The sequence below is a fragment of the Meles meles genome, chromosome 20 (genome assembly GCF_922984935.1).
Source record: "Meles meles chromosome 20, mMelMel3.1 paternal haplotype, whole genome shotgun sequence".
Classification (NCBI taxonomy): domain Eukaryota; kingdom Metazoa; phylum Chordata; class Mammalia; order Carnivora; family Mustelidae; genus Meles; species Meles meles.
The window spans coordinates 51946151-51966666 of record NC_060085.1 but is presented as its reverse complement, the minus strand read 5'-3'; the positions used below and the strand labels follow the sequence as shown (position 1 = coordinate 51966666).

The 20516-nt window shown below is 48.4% G+C and overlaps 1 protein-coding gene across 4 annotated transcripts in view; it reads left to right on the top strand.

Annotated features, from left to right (window-relative positions):
* Positions 1-20516, top strand: part of SRGAP3 (SLIT-ROBO Rho GTPase activating protein 3) — a 256625-nt gene that overhangs the window by 119056 nt on the left and 117053 nt on the right. For all 4 annotated transcript variants that reach the window (XM_045991580.1, XM_045991579.1, XM_045991582.1 and 1 more), the window contains exon 2: positions 3917-4109. In XM_045991580.1, coding sequence (XP_045847536.1) covers positions 3917-4109 — 193 coding nt within the window. The remainder of the gene's footprint in view (positions 1-3916; positions 4110-20516) is intronic.

Here is a 20516-nt window from a genome sequence, read left to right as displayed (position 1 = left end):
ATTGCAACACACCGGCTGTTATGAACAGAGGCTGCTTACCTCTGAGCCTCTACCTCCTCATGTATGGGGCGAGAGTGGGGGAAACGCTAGCAGCTCCTGCCTATGGGGTACAGATCATGTGAAATAATTTTGTGAAGAAGTCAGCCCTGTGCCTGCAACAAATGATGGATTCCATAAATGCTAGTAATTATTACTATTTTTGAGGCTCAAATAATAGATGACCTGAAAGTTATTTGAAAAATATTTGGAAAGCATTTTTATAACTATGTGTTGATATGGTAGGGCTTGCCTTTTGGGGAGTGATGGTGTCTCGATCCAATTTAACACGTAGGCCATGTCATAGGCATACCTGTGCAGCTTGTTATAGTTCAGAGAACAAAATGTGACCTTGGACAGGTTCCTGATTATAGTTTACACAGAGCTGTGCTTTCTTCCTCTATAAAAATGGGTAATAATGTCATGGTATGTGTGTGTGTGTGTGTGTGTGTGTGTGTGTGTGTACGGTGTGGTATGTGGTGTATGGTATGTGTGTGCATGTGTGTGGTATGCTGTGTGTGTGGTGTGGTGTGTATGTGTTGTGTGTGTGTGGGTGTGTGCATGGTGTTTGTGTGTATGGTTGTGTCGAGTGAGACTCCCATAATCACGACACTTAATATCCTTGGGTAAAAGCACTTGGTAAAAATAAGTAGTAATTTGTTGTACAGATAGCGATCTCCTGATGATCTAGTGTGTGCAGGGAAAATCTGCCTTCAGAGCTTTAATTTCATTTGAGGAGCTAAGGTGGATATGACTCACATTCGTGAAAGAATTGAAACAACGGCAGGAGGCAGACAGAGACAAACTAGAGTACCATGGGAGTTCAGAGTAGGGCTGGGAGGACCAGGCAGTCCAGGACTCCCTGGGAGGAAAGTATTTGACGTAGGCTCTAAAGCAGGTTTTGAACTTTTCTGCTTGCCTACTCTTTAAGTGAACTCAGGGGGAAAAAAAACTCTCTTGCCTCATACATTTTAACTTGACATCTGAAATGTTTCATTATAAGTTTAAATAGTTACGAAGGACATCATTTCTACTATATTGTAAATATTGACCTTGTAGAATAAAATTACACTCTTAGCTGTATCAAATGGAAATGAAATAACAGGGCAATTTTTTATTTTGCCTTTTTATTGCAGTATCACTTATATAGAGTAGAATACACAGATCTCCAGTATGCAACTCAATTTTTTTTAAGAAAAGATTTTATTTGTCAGAGAGAGAGCAAGTGAGCACAAGGAGGGGATGCACAAGCAGGCGAAGGGGCAGGCAGAGGGGGAAGCAGTCTCTGCTGAGCAGGGAGCCCGAAGCAGGCCTCAATTCCAGGACCCTGGGATTGTGACCTGAGCCGAAGGCTGATGCTTAACCGACTGAGCCACCCAGGCATCCCACAACTCAATTCTTTTTTGTCAGTGTACCTGCCACCCAAACTGAGGTGTGGTCTATTTCCAGCACTCTAGAAGGCACCCTTGTACCCCCTCCCAGTCAATCCCTCCCCAACAGTGACTGTTTCTCTGACCTCCATCACCATAAACTAGTTTTGCATGATCTCATTTGTTCTGCCTTCTTTTGAGCAACGTAAGTTCTGTGAGATTCAAGCATGTTGCTGCAGGTGGCAGTAGTTAATCGTTTGTCATTGTTGTATAGTATTCCATTGAGTGCCATTTTGAGATTTAAAAAAATCTTATCTACTCTTAATGGACATTTTGGGTTGTTTCTAATATTTGGTTGTAAAACTACTCTAAGTGTTCTATATATTTTTTTGTGGACATAAATACTGGATGTGTTTGAGGTAGGTAGCCATGAGTGGGATTGCCAGATCACAGGATAAATACTGTAACACATTGGTATCCACCAGCATCCATCAAAAATGATCCAAATGAGTCAGAAATTTTATTTTGTGCCTTTCTTTACTTTCTTGAACTCATAATTCCATTGTAGTTCTTTCACAGAACTTTATCCCAATATATTCCTATCCTTGAAACTCTTCTATTGATTATCATACTTCTTTTTTTAAAAAAGATTTTATTTATTTATTTGAGATAGAGTGAGTGAGAGACAGAGCATGAGTCGAAGAAGGAGCAGAGGAAGAGGGAGAAGCAGACTCCCTGCTGAGCAGGGAGATGGATGTGGGACTCGATCCCGGGACTCCAGAATCATGACCTGAACAGAAGGTAGACACTTAACAAACTGAGCCACCCAGGCGCCCCAATCTATCAAACTTCTTTTGATCTAAAACATGTATATAAACTGAAATAGACATTGGAAATTTTTCCTTTGCCCATAGAACCCTAAGTATCTTTCTTTTGGAATGATTTATCATTACAATGATCAGAAACACAGTTCATCAAAATAATACTGGTATTTCATGCATCTGACAAATAATTACTAAACATAAAAGTAAGATAGTGTGGGAAATGCTCCTCATAATGAGATGGATGGGGGTGGTTGATGGCAGTGCTTCTCATACTTTAAGGTACATAATACCATCTGGACATCTTGCTAAAATGCAAATTCTGATTCAGAAATTCTGGAGATGGGGTCTGAGATTTTGCTTTTCTACTAAGCCCACTGGTAAGGCTGATGCTGCTGGTTCATAGGCCACACCGAATAGCAAGGGTTCGTGATCCCAAAGGAAGATGATTCCCTTGTACTTTTCCTACCTGTGTGCCTCTGGGGAAGCCTTTGTGTACCCCAGGGTAGGGCTCTCCCCTGTGAAGACCACTTCTCTGAAGCATTCTAAGACGGAGTTGGCCATTTTCAGACAGGGTGCCCATTTATGCAGTTGGGACTGGGTATTTCAAGGACTGGTTTGAATGGTTTTAAGAGTCCACCGGGGGTGAATCCCGACAAGTAAAGTTTGTGGCTGGGCGGTGGATGGCCTTGAATTCCATGCTAAGGAGTTGGGCTTAATACTCAGGCAGAAGGGGGCTGTGGGGCATTATGAGCAGGGAGCTGGTATGAGCAGAGTGCTTTGGGGAGACTGATGTGTTGAGCAGCTTGTGGGATGGCTGGGAAGGAGTTAAAGCCGAGGGCTGGCAGCGGTGACAAGGCTATGGGCTCGAAGATGAGGTTGGCTGTAGTTACCGGGATTTGCCTGTGATTTTTATCTCCACCTCCCCAGCTTTTGAACTTTTGCCCTGGTTGCACAGACCTGGTTTGCTGTCAGAATTTCCTGAAGTGTGGATGACATTCGTCTGGGGGGGGGGGGAGGTACTTGAGATGTTTATGCACGGAGCTCAAGGTGATTTAACGTGGAACACAGACGTGGCCTTAAGTAACACCGAAACCCAACAGCCCCCGGCATCCCCTTCTCAGCCTCTCTCAGCCCTGATGGCATCTGGAGAAAGTCTCTAGCGCCTCGCAGGCTCCCATTTTCCTGTTGATAGAGAGCAGGCAGCTTGGGCTCAGGGCCTCTGGTAAGCAATAGTCTCTAGATAGAATTTTACAAACTTTTTGTTTTTGTTGAATTCCTTTTCTGTGTCGCAGGATGGCACGTGGTCCTAGTTTCCCCCTCACTGTGGTGGCACAAAGCCGTTCATTTCAGCGTTCATTTGGGTAGGGAAAGCGAGCCGGTTGACTCGATCATATGGAAGAAATAATAATGCTGGCGGCATGTGGATACAGCAGAAGCCATGGTGGTGACACGCCATGATTCAACTTGGGGAAACATTGGGTTAGACCGTGTGACAGAAGACAGTGCGTGCCATAGGTCTGTGCCAATGCCGGAGAGGCTTGGGTGGGGTGGGGGGGGTGTCGTGGCGGTGGGGAGGGGGCTGCAGGAATCACAGTCCCTGCGTCAGGGGCCCTGGGTCAGCCGGGTGGGTCCCACCGCGGATCCGACCACAGCCTAACGCCTGCTGCCCCTTGCCTCTGCCCGCAGAGATCCGCACGCAGCTGGTGGAGCAGTTCAAATGCCTGGAGCAGCAATCAGAGTCCCGGCTGCAGCTGCTTCAGGACCTCCAGGAGTTCTTCCGCCGGAAAGCTGAGATTGAGCTCGAGTACTCTCGCAGCCTGGAGAAGCTGGCCGAGCGGTTCTCCTCCAAGATCCGCAGTTCCCGGGAGCACCAGTTCAAGTGAGGAAGGGGCGGGGGCGGGACCGGGCGCCGGGCCTGCGCCAGGGGGCGACACAAAGCACAAAGGAGGCAAAGACTCACTGGAGGCAGATGGTGTGCTTTTAAGGCCTTGGGGATGCAGGTTACAGACCCCTCTGTGCCTGACTTCCTGCGTGGAGAGTGAGGATAGAGGTCGTTCTCATGCATAAGGATGCTGCAGGGAGTAGGTGAGGAACGCAGCAAAGTGCTTGTCGCTTGACAGTACACGATCAGTAAATTGTCCTTGCTGTAGCTATTTTCCTGCCAAGCCCCAGGCATTGAGCTAGTCTTCATCTGGGCCAGAGTGACCTCCCCCTCCTTTCAGGGCCCTCGGACCCTTTTACCTGGGGACCAGCCAGCCCACTTCCCAACTCCCTCACACAGGGATCTCATCTTCTCCGTGGACTGATGCTCAACGCTTCCCTCCTGCTTACTCCCCTGGAGGGTCGGTGCCCAGGTCTCTTTCTCTGCCTCGTTTATTTACAATACACAAACTCCCCGAGTCCTGATTTCTCACACTCCATACTCTGGGTTTGTGAGCACAGATCCCCTCAGGCACTGACGGGGCAGCCTCTGAGTCTGCCAGCAACACAGAACCTCTTTACCCTGAACCCACTGGGGCCAGCCTCTCCGAGTGCAGGTAGGAGGTAGCAACCTCACCGGGACGGCGTTCACGGAGCAGGGTGCCCCTCTGCAGCTCTCTCTCCCTCTGCCATGCTGCCCGGACCTTCTCCTCCATCTCTCCAGTCAGTCCCCCTCGACCTCAGCAACTTGCTTCAACCCCTGGCCTCTGGGTCTGATCCAGTTTTTCTCTCTACATTTAAAAAAGCTGCGGTGTGGGGTGCCTGGGTGGCTCAGTTGGTTAAGCCTCTGCCTTCGGCTCAGGTCATGGTCTCGGGGTCCTGGGATCGAGCCCCACATCAGGCTCTCTGCTCAGCGGGAAGCCTGCTTCCCCCCCTCTCTCTGCCTGCCTCTCTGCCTATTTGTGATCTGTCAAAATAAATAAAATCTTAAAAAAAAAAAGCTGTGGTGTATAGAATACACATAATATAAAATCTACCTTCTTAACCATTTTTAAGCATACGGTTAGGTAGCATGAAGGATACACTGGTGTGCAGCCATCACTACAATATACCCCCCACAACACTTGTCATCTGGCGAAACAGAAACTCCATTCCCGTCAAACACTAACTCTGCATTCCCTCCCCCTCCAGTCCCTGGCAACCACCACTGGACTGGCGGTCTCTATGAATCTCACTACTCATTACTCTTATGAATCTCACTACTCAGAGAAGTGAAATCATACAGTAGTTGCCCTTTCGTGACTGGCTTATTTCACTTAGTACAATGTCCTCTAGCTCCCTCCATATTGTAACCTATGCCTTTCTAAGGCTGAGTAATATTTCATTGGGCGTACACAGCACATCGTGTGTATCTGTTCACCTGTCAGTGGACCTTCCACCTTCTTCCTTATGTTTTTTTGCCTTCTGCTCTGGTCAGGGAGCACTCTTCCTTTAAACTCCCGTAAACATCTCCCCTCATCTGTGCTACAGCATTCAAACACTCACTTCTGTGGAAATTGTTTTATCAAAGACCAAAAATGCATTACATCTTTGCAAATACCACTCTTGTTTTTCTATCCAATGTCATTTATTCAGACTTAGCCTGCAGGAAGAAGCTTCTTTTTTTTTTTTTTTTTAAAGATTTTATTTATTTATTTGACAGAGAGAAATCACAACTAGGCAGAGAGGCAGGCAGAGAGAGAGGAGGAAGCAGGCTCCCTGCTGAACAGAGAGCCCGATGCGGGGCTCGATCCCAGGACCCTGAGATCATGACCTGAGCCGAAGGCAGAGGCTTTAACCCACTGAGCCACCCAGGCACCCCTGGGAGGAAGCTTCTACTAAAATAGCATCCAGGCACTGTCTAGGCCCTTCCACACACATTATCTCATTTTTTGGATGGATGTTTTTGGGGGGTAGGGTGGGGAGAAAGTTTGCCTTTTTTTTTTTTTTTTTCTTTCCAAATGATGAAATTAAAATGCTCATTGTGTATAATTTAGAAAATACAGAAAAACAAGAGGGAAAAAGTCACTCGCACAGTCCTGCCCTTCAGGAGCAATGCTGCACCCATTTTGGTACCTTCTCTGGCCTATCTTTTTGTCATACCAACAGCCACGACAGTTTACCGAATGCAGTACTGAGCACTTGGGGCCGGGGGTGGGGGGTGGGTGGGGGTTATTGCGCTGTCTTAAAGATGAGGACAGTGTAACTCTGAGAAGCAACTTGTCCAGGCATGTCTGTGGGCCAGTCATTTCAAGAAGATGGATTTGAACTGTCATTCTCATTCTGCCTCATCGGCCTAAGATAAGAAGGGCCGGCTGCAGCCTGAGAACAGCGATGGGAACTGAAGTCTCCCCTAAAACCAGAGATAGAGACACACTCACGGAAACACTTATCTCTGGCTGAGCTGTCACTGGAGCCATCCACGGTGGCGTGGTCAGGCTGTGGCTTCAGCTCCTGCCTATGTCCTTCCTTCCCATTTGCAGTGTGAACGTGGGGGAAAGGGGGAGATGTGGGGGCATGAGGGAGCATGGGCGGGGGTCCCCTGTTCCCTCGCATCGCCTGTAATGAGCTCGGCCAGGCCCTCATGGGTTCATTAAACAGAGGCCACCAGACGGAACAGGAGCCCCAGCTGGCAGTCGGGCCAAGAAGGCTGCTTGAGACACTATGAAATTCTAATTAGGGTGTGGGCTCAGGCCAGTGCAGCTGGCATTGGCCCTCTGCACGATGCTAATGTGGCTTTTGGAAGCAGGAGTCTCTAAGGGATGCCTGGACTGGCCCTTTGACCCCAGGGCCAACCAGTGCTGACCCCTGGCTACCTCTTTGGAGCTCAGTGAACAGGATCTGTGCTGGGCTCTGGGTCCTTTGTCCTGCTGTCCAGAGAAGGCTTGTCTTGCTGTCTTACAGTTACTTCATTTAAGACTGTCCATCTCTCTGGCAGGTAGCCTCTCAGGACCTTGAGGGCAGGGCCCAGATCTTGTTATCTTATTCCCACTGCAGTGGGCCCAGTGCCAGAGAGAGGTGGGGTGTTTGTGCATGAGCAGGAGCAATGGAAGGAGAAAATGTACTTGGTCTGTAAAACCTACTCTGGCTGAGAGATTTTGTTTAGAGAGGGAGTTGAGTTGCCCAAGATGGCCCAGCAAATGAGTGGCTGAGCTGGGACGGAAACTGTCTTAGTTCCTTCGGCTGCTGTAACCAAGTACCATAGACCAGGTGGCTTGTAAGTGGATTTCTCATCATGCCGGGAGCTGCCAGTCCACCAGAGCAATCATTTGAGAGTTTCTTTCTTTTATCTTTTTATGTTTGACTGTTTATCTCTTTCTTTCGCTAGAGGGGAAATCCCACCATGGCGGGAACGCCTCTCTTGTTTCCTCTGATAAATCAGGGCCTGGCACCTCGTAGGTCCTCAGTAAATACTGGCTAAATAAACAAATCAACAAATCCAGAGTGTTACGGACACACAGAGGGAGCACCGGCTCAGACTCAGAGGAGGTAACATCTGAACACTGAGGCCAGAAGAGCAAGCAGGTGGCAGAGTTCAAAGAACATGGCCGGAAGGCCTCGGTGCCTGCCCCGACTCTACCAGCTGTGGGCATGTCCCCCCTCAAGAGGATGGACAGTGTCTGAGAGCAGGGACTGTGTTTCGTTAGTCTTGGTGGTTGAGCATACCACACAGTCCAGGAAAATCAGAGGCCTCAGTGATATGTGATAGTAGAAAAGAAAGAGATGATGATGGTATTATCCTCCAGATGTTTGACCTGCCCCAGTGAAACCCTCAGACCTACCACTTGAACCTTTTTTGGAATCACGTGCTACAGGGTGCTCAGCCCCGGTGAGCCCAGCCCTGACAGGGTGCCAGCGTGGCTGCGTTCTCAGCGTGCAGACCACTGATTCTCATTGGGTGTTCACGTGGTGGAGAGCAGAGAGAGCAGGCAAGCTCTCTCCTGACTCTTCTAAGGGCACTAATCCCATTCATGAGGGCTCTGCCCTAATCCTAATTACCTGCTGAAGGCCCGACCACCTGATAACCGTCACACTGGGCAGTATATGGCATATATATATATATATATAAAATAATATATGACTTTTAAGGGAACCCAGACATTCAGTCCATAACAAGAGCTCAGGTCTCTTGATCTCGATTTCTCCATTTGCTCTTTATCTTCCCGGGCAACTAAAAAAAAAAAAAAAAAAAATATATATATATATATATATATATATATATATATATATATGTATATGCAGCTGCCCAGGAGGTGCTTTGATGGACATACACGTAATGCAGAATGTTCTGGTTATCTATTCTGTGTAACAGCAACACTTAGTACTAAAACACAGTATCTCATGGTTTAGGGGGGCAGGAATTTGGACATGGCTCAGTCAGGTGATTTTCCCGCTTTATGGGTCTTTGACTGGGATCACTGATGACCAGTGGCTGGGTGGCTGGAGGCTGGGCTGGGTCCAAGAGGGCTTCACCTATGTGCCTGGTGCTTTGGTGGGGATGGTTGCAAGGCTGGGCCCAGCTGGGCTGCCTCCTTCCCTGTGTGGTGTCAGGACCTCTGAACCTAGCATTTTAGCTGGGGGTCTGACACGGTAGCTCAAGGCCCGGAGAGAGCAGTGGGGAAGCCCCAGTCTTCAAGGCGAGGTCTGGAACTGGCCCAGCACCGCCTCTCAGCCTGAGCTCAGCTTCAAGGAGACAGGAAAGAAAACCTTTCTCCCATCAAAGGATTTGCAGCCCTCTTTGATCCTCCTCAGTGAACAGCAGTCAGGGAAGGCATCTGGAGGCAGTGACTTTTAAGCAGAGACCTGAGGGATGAGAAAGGGCAGCCCTGGGGGCAGCAGGAGGGGAGGAGAGGCCAGTGCGGCTGGAACTACTGAGGCACTGTAAGTATGGGGGAGCATGACCGCATTTCTGTTTTTGAAAGATGACCCTTGATGGGGGGCAGCACGAGTGGAGCAGGTGGGCGGCGATGACTGCCAGGGGCATGGCAGAGCACGCCAGGAGGGGTGGGCCTTGCTGGGCAGTCTTTCAGAGGTAGGACTGAGGAAAAGAGGAACCAAGGATGTCCTCCCTTTCTGACTTGACAGAAGGACTTGAGAAGAGTGAGGCAGAAGCTGCCATCCTGGGCCGAAATCACCTGTGTCCTTGTCTGTCCCCTTTTGACAACCCCTGGGTGATGGGCTCAGAGACAGCAGAGAGGGTGGCTCTTGACCCGGGGTCCTGAACACCCAGCACCAGGTTTGGCATGTGGTTGGCACACGCTAAATGTTTGTTGAATGAATGAATGAAGCTCTAGTGGTAATTGGAATTGCTCTGGGGTGGGGCTGGAGGGAGGTAGGGAGCGGGACATCTGTCTTCTGGCTACCTTAGGAGCTTGGTGGGGCCATTTGGGCGAAGGGTTACCCACTCCTTGTGCCCGGTGCCTGACAGAGTGTTGCTGAGAGGACAGTGTGGGCTTCACAGTGCTGTCCCTGACCAGGGAACCGGGACCACAGATGTTAGAACACCTGTTTAACAAAGTGTGGTCCTGACCGGCAGCATCTCGTGGAGACTTGTCAGACGTGCAAAATCTGGAGCCTCCCCTCAGACCTGCTGAATGAGAAACTCCAGGGGTAGGGTCCAGCAATCTGTATTTTAACAAGCCCTTCAGGGGATTCTGAGGGTTATTTATGTGTAAGAGCACCCATTGTGATGATTTTCCAGATGATAAATTATGTACAACTCACTCTAGGCCCCTCTGGCCTCCTAGCCTCCTCTCCTTCCCCAGAGTCAAATCCATAATCCACTGCTCTTTCCCAGCCAGTCCTCGCCTGAGGTTGGCTTATCCTCTTCAAGACCTGGACCTGGGGGCTCTTCCTGAGTTGTGGGGGGGGTGCACTACAGCTCCAGATTTCCATCTAGAATATTAGCTCCACCTGCAAATGCGCTCTGTGTGTGGGCTGATGTTCTTTTCAAGTTTTTTTTTTTTTTTTTTTTTTTTTTTTTTTAAGATTTTATTTATTTATTTGACAGAGAGAGAGCACAAGTAGACAGAGAGGCAGGCAGAGAGAGAGAGGAAAGCAGGCTTGCTGCTGAGCAGAGAGCCTGATGCGGGACTCGATCCCAGGACCCTGAGATCATGACCTGAGCCGAAGGCAGCGGCTCAACCCACTGAGCCACCCAGGCGCCCCCTGATGTTCTTTTCTATTCTGATGCCTTTAGTTTGTGATATCTCTTACCTCCCAGGGGATATACCTGAGGAAAATACTTTCTCTAGCAGGTTACGTGTTGGCTGCTGTTATTTGGATAGCCGTGGGGGAAAAAAAGCAACAGGGACTTCTATTCAAATGTGTTTAAAATTGGGAAAGTCAGATTTTGGAAAGAACTGGGAGGTGCTTGGCTAGCTAGTGAATAATGTTTAATATTCTCTGCAGTGAAAGTCTGGGGCATCCCTCAGCTTCACGGAGTGGTTGGCAGGAGGATTCCAGCCAGCAACTAACCTTTCTTCACAGATGTAGTATTTCCCTAAAAAGATGCTATAATTTAGATTTAACCTTTCAGGTGAACCCCAAGCGGAGAAGCGCTTTTGCAGTAGGTGAGTTGCACCTGTAAATGTGCAGAGGATTCAGAATGAGAAGGTTTGCGTCGAGCAAGGCGGGGACAAAGGGGAAGATCCTCCAGGTGGGGCTCCTCTCTCGTTCACAGCTACTTCTATTATTATGACTAGTATCACACTAGTCATAGCTTTCCAGTAATACTTTCCACGAGCTGGTATCCTCCCAGTACGGCGTGCCAGCCGGATCTTCCCTGATCGCTCGGTGCCTGTGCTCTGCTGGTTGTTCAGTCTTTCAGATACTCATCACAGCCACGTTACCAAGAGCCAAGGGTTCTACTAGGTGTCCTTTTTTTTTCTTAAGATTTTATTTATTTATTTGATAGAGAACATGCATACCCATGCACACAGAGGGAGTGGCGGAGGGAGAGGGAGAAGCAGGCTCCCTGCTGAGCAGGGAGCCCAACCTGGGGCTCGATCCCATGACTCTGGGATCATAACCTGAGCCAAAGGCAGGCGCTTAACTGACTGAACCACCCAAGAGCCCCAGCTACTAGGTGTCTTGCATGCATTGCCTCATTTAACTTCATAGTAAACATTTGTGACCTTTGTGACCTAGCAGGTACTAGCTCTGTCTTTCTAGTTGAAAACATGGAGATTTTTTGGAGAAATTAAGGAATTTGCCCAGAGGGACACAGCTTAGAGCAAGTAAGTGGCAGAGTTAGAATCCTAATCTTGGTTTATCTGGTTCCAAAACGCGAAACTGCTTCAAGCGGCACGACTTTGGGTATCCGCTCACGTCCCTGGGCTGGCTTCGCGTTCCTGCGAGCTGCCCATCTGTTTAGACCAGCGCTCCGTGTGTGGGCATTTAGAGTTCCCTTCTCTCCTGGCCAGCTCCCGCTCTTCTCAGCAGGGCCAGCTCAAGTCTCACTTCCCCTGGGAAGCCCCTGCCCTAGATCCCAGGCCCCTCATCTTCTGCTCCTCCTCTGGCCTCCCATGGTGATCTGTATGTCACTCTCATTATTATTATCAGATGACCAAGAAATGATCCAGCTCATATGTCCAGTCCTTCCACTGCAGTCTGCTGGCCGCTTGAAGGCAAGGGTCGTTTCTAGTTTCTCACTCTCTGATCAGTAATAGAAGGTTTTTTGAATGAATAGCTGAAAAGACCAAGATATTACCAAATACTTTCTTCAAACACATGAAAGAAGTAGACTTACTTTGTGTGGCTACAGAAAGGAGAGAGGCGAGGTCCAAGGATAGCATTTTCAGAGAAACAGACTTCACCTTGACCTTGAGAGCATTCCAGTAGCTAGAGCTGTCCAGGAAGGAAAGGGCTGCCTTGAGGATGTGAGTTCCCATCCGGGGAGTGCTTGCACAAAGGCCAGGTATTTTAAGTGGGCATCACTGCAATATGAGGGATGGCCAGACCGGAGTGGTGCTCCTCAAAATGAGAGTGGGACCACTGAGAGCCCATGAACCACACATACTGAATTATCTTTTCAGTTCTTTCATTCTCCGTGGCTGGCTCAAGGAGACGGTCTCTGTTTGGTTACTAGTGTATTGCTAATGCCTCTCTAATCTAAGAGAATGGACCACAGGCACCAGCATCTGCCTGGGATTAAATGATGCTGTTTTGTTTTCCTTGAACTTACTTTATCGGTACACTTTTTAATTATGGCACATGATGCTGGTTTTTAAAATTTTATTTTAACGAAGACTAGGCAAAGCCCTTGGTAAATAAATTCATTTACGTAAAAATAAGCGGTGAATAGGGAGGTATTACGTATTGTGGTTTTGCAGGAATGGCAAAAATCCTGAAGCCCATGTAAGACACCCCTAGGGTCCCTTTTAACTCCTTCTGGAGAGTGAGCTCTTGCATCACTACCCACCTTTAGTTTTCATTGCTGGGAGTAATTTTAAAGCTGAAGTCTCAGCCCAAACAGTGGCCTTTGCAATAGCTACAACCCCTTTTTCTCCTTCCATGTTTGTCCTTCTGGCCCTCTCCTAGATCCTGTACCAGCTTTCTGGGAATCTGCAGAGACTATAATCAGCAACTTCCGAAGTGTTAACCACGGTGTGGTTTAGTAATGTATGATATGCTCTGTATAAATCTACACATGCATATCATCTACATTTTATTCTAAAAATGAAAAATAGTTGATGCAATGATTTTTTAAAAATTTTTAAAGAATGTTTTAATTTTTTAAATTAATTTTTTTTAAATTTTTAAAGGAGATTTTTAAAAAAATACTTAATTTAGAGAGAGAGAGCACACACCTGTGAATGAGTGGTTGGGGGAGAGACAGAGGGAGAGAGAAACCCAAGCAGACTCCTCGCTGACTATGAGCCTAATATGAAGCTCGATCTCAGGATCCTGAGTTCACTACCTGAACCCAAACCAAGAGTCAGATGCTTAACCAACTGTGCCACCCGGGTGCCCCAGTAATGAAGGAGATTTTAACAAGCAGTAATGTGCAGGGGATTACTTTTGACTCTATTCTATTAGACAAATAGGTTAATAACAACCTTCAAAGATTATATAGCACCTTACACTTTGCAAATTGCCTCCCCAGCCTTTAGCTAATGCTCCCAAGAATCCTGGTGGAGCTGGAGTCAGAAAAAGTGTCATCATCCCCACTTGACAAACAAGGGATCTGAAGGCCAGGCAGGGTGTGCCCTGGTTTGGGGTCCCCAAGTGATTGGTGAGAGAACCAACCAGAGGAGCTATGGGTCAGGGCCCTTCCTCGCCTAGCACTGCATGCACAATGGTGCGCTCATTTCACAGATGGATAAACCAAGGCTAAGGGGTTTTCAGGGAAAGAGAAGATGAGGTTGGCCAGGCATTGGTTAATGAGGCAGAGGTATTCATTTTGGTACCAAGAATATTTGAGCAAGTTAAAGCAGGAGCTCAGACACGCTGCCGGACACTAAAGCCAGTGTGCCGTCACTTTGAAGTATGGGGAATGACTGACTGAGTGAATCATTCTGGCCTAGGGTGGAGGGGGAGTCCCAGGACCATTTGTATTGGGTCCTGTAGTACATGTGAGAGTTTGCAGTGGGAGAAGGTAGTAATGGGAGGAGGAAAACCAACACTTAAACAGAAAACCAACCAAGGGTCATGTATCTGTCCATCTGTCACTGGATTTTTCCTAATAACCTAGTGAGGTACTAGTGGTAATAAGTGATGACATCAATTATTATTATCATATGCTGGGTTTGATGCTAAGAGCAGCCAATGAATTACCTCATTCCGTTCTTAAGGCACCCATGGGAGGCGGGTGTTATCAACACTATGTTACAGATAAGGAAAGAAACGGCTTAACTTAACTTCTCAAGTCACCCTGTTTCCAACATGGGTAAGAAGATCCTGTCTCAGGTGACTCATGGATGTGGACGTTCCCCTTCAGAATTATTCTATTTCAGGGCTGGCATCAGCCAAAGGTAGCTTCTAAGTCGGCGGGTTTCAACTGGCTCTCCCTGTTCTAAGAACTCACATTTACCACCTGCTTTGTGGTGGTTCTAAGGCAAAGCCCCAGGATAAACTCTTTGCCTTCGCTTGGTTGGCTGCTCTTCTTCCCACCTGGCCTTCCTGCCCCAGTGAGCTCATCACTGGCCACTAAAACCCCCATTCAGCCTTGATCTCTGTCTAACTGCTTCCATTTCCACTGTGCCTTCTCTCGGTCCTGCCCTAGCCAGGGAGCCCCAGAACAATCTATGTCCTGTTTTGACTTTACAGCTTTACACTCAGGCTTTCCTCTCCATGCAGGAACTTCCCATCTTTGCCCTTTCCACCTGGCAAACTCTTACGTGTACTTCAAGGCCCAATGCAAATGTTCCTGGGACTCTCCCTCTATCCTGAGGCAGAATTAGCCCCTCCCTCCCTCTTTTAGATTCCCATTCCTTACCCAGCATAACAGAGTAGATGTCTGTTACTCACTCCTGCTTAGCATCTCTCCCCCTTTCTTCTGATAGCATCATTGAGATTTTTCCTCTGGGGAATCATCCCTGAGCAATGGAGGGTATGTGACTGGCTCTGCATCATCTTGGTCACAGATCTTTAATTGAATACAGCATGATTCTAGGACTTTTAGTGGACTGCAGGAGGGAGGCTATCTTTCCCGGTATTTTTGGCCTGTAGAAGGCCTGTCTGAGAGTGAAGCCAACACAGAGAGAGGAAAGCAGAGCCAAGAGATGGGGACACCAAGAGCAGATCCTGAGGGCATCCTTTGAGTTCCTGGATCCAGCTGTCCCTGAGGCCAACATCTTCCTATTCCTTTATATATTTTTGATTAAAATGTTTGATCCTTTAAATTTCCCCTCCTCCACTTACTGTCATTTTTGCCTAAGCCAGTTCGAAGTATTTCTATCACTTCAACTAGAGGAATCCTGACCAATAGCCGTAATAATTCTTGGTTTGCATTAATTGTACCTAGTAGACTGTGAGACCTATCAAGGCACTTCTGGTCATCTTTTCAGTCTGTGACTAGAGAGTGCTAAGAACATGGCAGGTGTTCAAAAAATATTAGAAGAGCAAGTGAGTGAACGGGTGAATGAATGAATGAATTTGATTCTGCCAAGGACTATGAAGGAATACCAAAAAATACAGGAGATTATTCCTGCCTTCAAGGGGCTTGTGGAAGAAGTGAGGGAACACACCCCATGAATGTGAGTGGTGATTGATGAACTAAACAACAGTATAAAAGATGTCTGGAGGTAACTATCTGAGCAGATCCAAATGAGCAGTTTGGACAGATCTCAGGTAACCCCTGACGGAAGAGCCTTGTGAACAAGACTTCTGAGAGTGGGTTTTTGCTGTGTGGCAAGAATAGTGGAAGGCATTCCAAGGGAGTGAAGACAGAATGCCCATGAGCTAGGAAGAGCTAGCTCCTGCTTTCCACATTTCAGGAGCCTCATTGTCCTGTCATTGAAGCTAAATACATGAAAGGGTCCTACATAATGACCATTCACTGTTTTCATTTTTGTGCTGCCTTTTTTTTTTTAAAGATTTTATTTATTTATTTAACACAGAGAGATCACAAGTAGACAGAGAGGCAGGCAGAGAGAGAGGGGGAAGCAGTCTCCCTGCTGAGCAGAGAGCCCGAAGCGGGGCTCGATCCCAGGACCCTGAGACCATGACCTGAGCCGAAGGCAGCGGCTTAATCCACTGAGCCACCCAGGTGCCTCCCATTTTTGTGCTTCTTATGAGGCTTTTCAAATAAATAAGTTGGGGGATCAGGAACAAAAAAGCCTTTGTCAGATCATGTATAAGCATTTTTTGTTTTGGAAACTACAGTCGATGTTGTTGATATCTGAAGTCCTTCACTGGCCACTGAATCACTCACCCACTCATATGACAGATGAGACAGTAAAGCCTCAGAGAGGTAGAGTGACAAGCCCAAAACACACAGCCAGCCGATTAGCAGCAGAGTCAGCATCTGAACCTCTCCAACTCCCAATACTATGGCCTCAGATTCCTTGGGAGGCAAAAAATAGATAAATGAAGAAACCCATCACTGGCTAAGAGATTTTGTTCACTGCCTGGAGAAGGTTTCTGCAAGTGGAGGCGGGTATGAGAGAAAGGGCTGGACTGGCCTTGAATGCCAGCTGATAGGGTCAAACTTTATCCTCTGTGTCATGGGCCCATTCGTGCCTCAGATGGACCACAAGAAAGAGCCTGAGTGATCACATGAACTCTCCTTGGGCTCCTGATACACTTGGGGCAGCAGTCTGTTAGGAATTGAATTGTGTCCTCTCCAAATTTACAGGTTGAAGTCCTATCCCCCCCAAAGATTAAAAAGTGACCTTATTTGGAAAGAGATCATAAAGTTAACGTAAGCATAAGGATGGGTCCTAATCCAGTACGACTGGTGTCCTTATGAAGCGGGGTCGTTTGTACACAGACACACGCAGAGGGTGAGCATCATGTGAACTCGAAGGCAGAGGTTGGGTGATAAGGCTACAAGCTAAGCAACACCACAGATTGCAAATCACCAGAATCTGGAGAAAAAGGCATGGAATAGGATCTTCTCACCGCCCCCAGAAGGAACCAACCTGCTGACACCTTGATCTCAGACTTGTGGCCTCCAGAACTGTGAGACAACACATGTCTGCTGTTTACGTCCCCAGCGTGGTCCTTCGTTACGGCAGTACCAGCCTAGATGCTCGCCCTGTTTGTCAAGGCCCCAGCTCGTGCTCCCTCTCCAGCCTTGTCTCCGCCCCTGGTCACTTCCTGTCTGAGTTGTGGCCACACATACCTTCCCTCAGTTTTCCACTGTGTTCATGCACACACAGCCCTCACACTTACTGCTGGGAATGCTCTCCCTTATCCCCCGCTTATGCCGAAACCTCCCCGGCCTTCTGGTTCTAGCTTATCCTTCTCGATACTTTTCATCTCTTTAGCCAGCTGTGTGTCCGGGGCTGCCTGGTACTAGAGGAACAGTGGTGAGCACAACGGATGGAAGCTTGAGAGGAGGCAAAGACCAGAAAGAGAAAGTAAATGAACAGCACCAATCTCAGGAATGGTAATGCAGTAATAACAATAAAATAGGGTTTTGTGCTGGAGACCAGGGAGCCACTGAGGGTCAGAGAAGGCCTCATGCAGGTGAAACAACGCGACTGAAGTCTCAGTGACAGGAAGGACCTGTATGGTCAACTGATGCCCACTTCCATCTTCCTGGGGTGAGGTGACCCCCATTTCAGACTCTTGAGGTACCATGCATTTCTCCTTCGTAGCCCCCACCACTGGTGCAATTTTCTATTTATTTACGTGATTATTTGATTATCACCTGAGGCCCCCACTGGGCTGTACACTCCACAAAGCAGGAAACGTGACTCATTTTGCTTACTGCTGCCTGGCGCAAAAGACCACACTCAGTAATTTGTGGAATTACTGAATCATGCTCTAAGCAAGGGCAATGAATTCCAAATCCTGCTTGGGGCAGCTTAGGTGGCCAGGAGTTACCCATACGTTTTGGGCCCTGGAACTAATGGAGGGAGTTCTTTTCAGGGGCAGCTTTGCTGGCAGCCTTCTGAACAGAGCCCAAGGACGTGCTGGAGGAGAGCAGGAAGCCAGAGGCAGGGATTTGGCATCTTGGGGATGGTGTCAGCTGCACGAGCTTGCCTCTCTCCCAGAGGAACCACAGTCCCAGGGCAGGGGGTTTGGATCCATCTGCAGTGTAGGGCTCTGCAAAGCCTGGAAATAGGTTCTGTTTGCTAAGCGGAATTTTCCAGCCCCCAGCCGAGAAGCCAGAGAAGCTGGCTCCTTGCTAATTTCATTTCCCTAGCTCCCCAGCTTGGCAAGGCCTTGCTTCTCTAGCTGCAGTCGCTTGGAGCTTCATACCCAGCTCCCCTAGCCAAAGAAAGAAAGCTGTGACTCACCAGAAATTGTCATTGCGGTTTTCTGGCCAAAAGAAAAAAAAGAAAAAGAAAAAGAAAATAGATATACATATATATGTGAAAGTTCTCACATCATGCCCTAGCTCAGCAGCTTCTGCCTGCTGCATAGACAGTGGGATGCAAGATGGGAAAAGCAGAAAGGCTGTTCAAGATGTGCCTTAGAGGAGAGAGAACCTACCGGGTTCACTGCGACATCTTCCGAAAGCATGGCCACAACAGGCAGAAATGGCTGCTGGCAGGGAGAGCTGGGTCTCAGGTCAAAGGGGTCCTGTTCTCAAAAGGGACAAATAACCTCCTAAGAAAGGACGCTGGGTGTCCAGTTATGCCCTGTGTGGTTTAGGTGCTTCTTTGTGCGGTCCCCGTACAATCCAGATGGCCAGTGGGATGGTGACTGACAAGCTTGCTGAGGGCCCTTAACTCCCTACATCTGTCCCCTCCCCCACTTTGCTTTCTGGGCTCCAGCCACATTGGCCTTTATTTAGTTCCTTAAATGCACCTTAATGCACCAAACTCCCCTGCCCTGCCTGTGCCTATTCTGTTCCCTCTACCTGGGCCCTTCTCCCCTGAGCCACATCCCCTTTACCTGGCTATCCTCCCCGACACTTTTCCTTTAGTGCCCAGACTAAAGAGCTCTACTCAGGGATTATTAGGGACCCCCAGGCCAGGTCCCCTTGTTATGGGCTCTCGTGGCACCATGCGATGTCCTCTCTAGCACTTTCACAGGTGTAACTTGACACGTGTTTGCAGGGCTCCTTGAGGGGTGTCTGTCTTCCCCACTAAACTGTAAACTCTATGGAGGCAGGAACTGTGTCCGTTGTGCTCAACATTATGTCCCTAAGGTCTAGTCCATATGAAGTATTCAATAAAAATGTACTGAATGGGGGCGCCTGGGTGGCTCAGTGGGTTAAAGCCTCTGCCTTCAGCTCAGGTCATGGTCCCAGGGTCCTGGGATCGAGCCCCGCATGGGGCTCTCTGCTTGGCAGGGAGCCTGCTTCCTCCTCTCTCTCTGCCTGCCTCTCTGCCTAGTTGTGATTTCTCTCTGTCAAAGAAATAAAAATTAAAAAAAAAAATGTACTGAATGGATGAACGGCTGAAGGAATCATCATGGAGCTGTTTTCAGATGTTTAATCCCAAGGCTCATGGTACAGTTTAAGTAGCCAGGCCACAGGGGACAAGTGATCTGCATAAAGTCACACAGGCAGTGTGGTGGACACCGGTGAACACCCACCCTCAAGTCCAGGCTTCTTTCTGTTTTGTCATGCTGGGTCCCTTCTGTGGCTCTTGCCTCTTCTTCTTCTTCTTCTTCTTCTTCTTCTTCTTCTTCTTCTTCTTCTTCTTCTTCTTCCTCTTCCTCTTCCTCTTCCTCTTCTTCTTCTTCTTCTTCTTCTTCTCCTTCTTCTCCTTCTTCTCCTTCTTCTTCTTCTTCTCCTTCTCCTTCTCCTTCCTTTCTCCTCCTTCTCCTTCTCCTTCTCCTCCTTCTTCCTCCTCCTCCTTCTTCTTCTTCTTCCTTTTTTTAAAGATTATTTATTTATTTGGTGGAGAGATAGAGCACGAGTAGGCAGAGTGGCAGGCAGAGGGAGAGGGAGAAGCAGGCTCTCCACTGAGCAGAGAGCTGGATGCGGGGCTCCATCCCAGGACCCTGGGATCATGGCCTGAGCAAAAGGCAGAGGCTTTAACCGACTGAGCCACCAGGCACCCCTTGCCTCTTCTTTCTGATATGGTGAGAGCCTGGTATCATTGTGGCCAAGAGCACAAGTGGCACCTTTCCATGGAGTGGTCAGCTCTGCCCCTGACCCTGGCTGTAGACAGCCCTATTCACCCCAAGCTTTTAGTCTACAAACGAGCTGCCCCATACCAAGGGAGCCAGGGCTGGAAGAAGGTGAGGGGAGTAGAACAAGCAGTCTCCCATGCTGGGATAGACCAAGAGGATGGGCCCGCTGGTTGAATGGCCGGCCCGGGCAGCATCTCTGCAGAGAAGGATGAGCTAGCCCATCGTCCCTATCCTAGACAACAAGGGAGGGGAGGAGCCCAGCCCGGCCCCATCCCTCCAGCTGCAGCCCGGCCAGGCCTCCCAAGGATTTGCCTCTTCTGCCGCACCCCTGCACATTAGTGAAGAGTTCCGTGTCATTCCGTGGTTTCAAATACCATCCGAGCGCTTGCTGCTAGTTCCCCTATTTGTTACTCTAGCCCAGATATCACCATCTGGGTGTTCCTGAAGCCCTTTAGACTTGTCATGTTCAAACAGAGCTCCTCTCCTTCCCTCCCTACCTCACCACTGTTCTGCTTCCCCTCAGCTTAGCAGATGCCACCCCATCCTCCCAGGTGCCCAACCCAGGAAACTTGGGATTCATCACGGAATCACCCCCATCCCAAACCCCATCCTCTCAATCTCCAGGGCC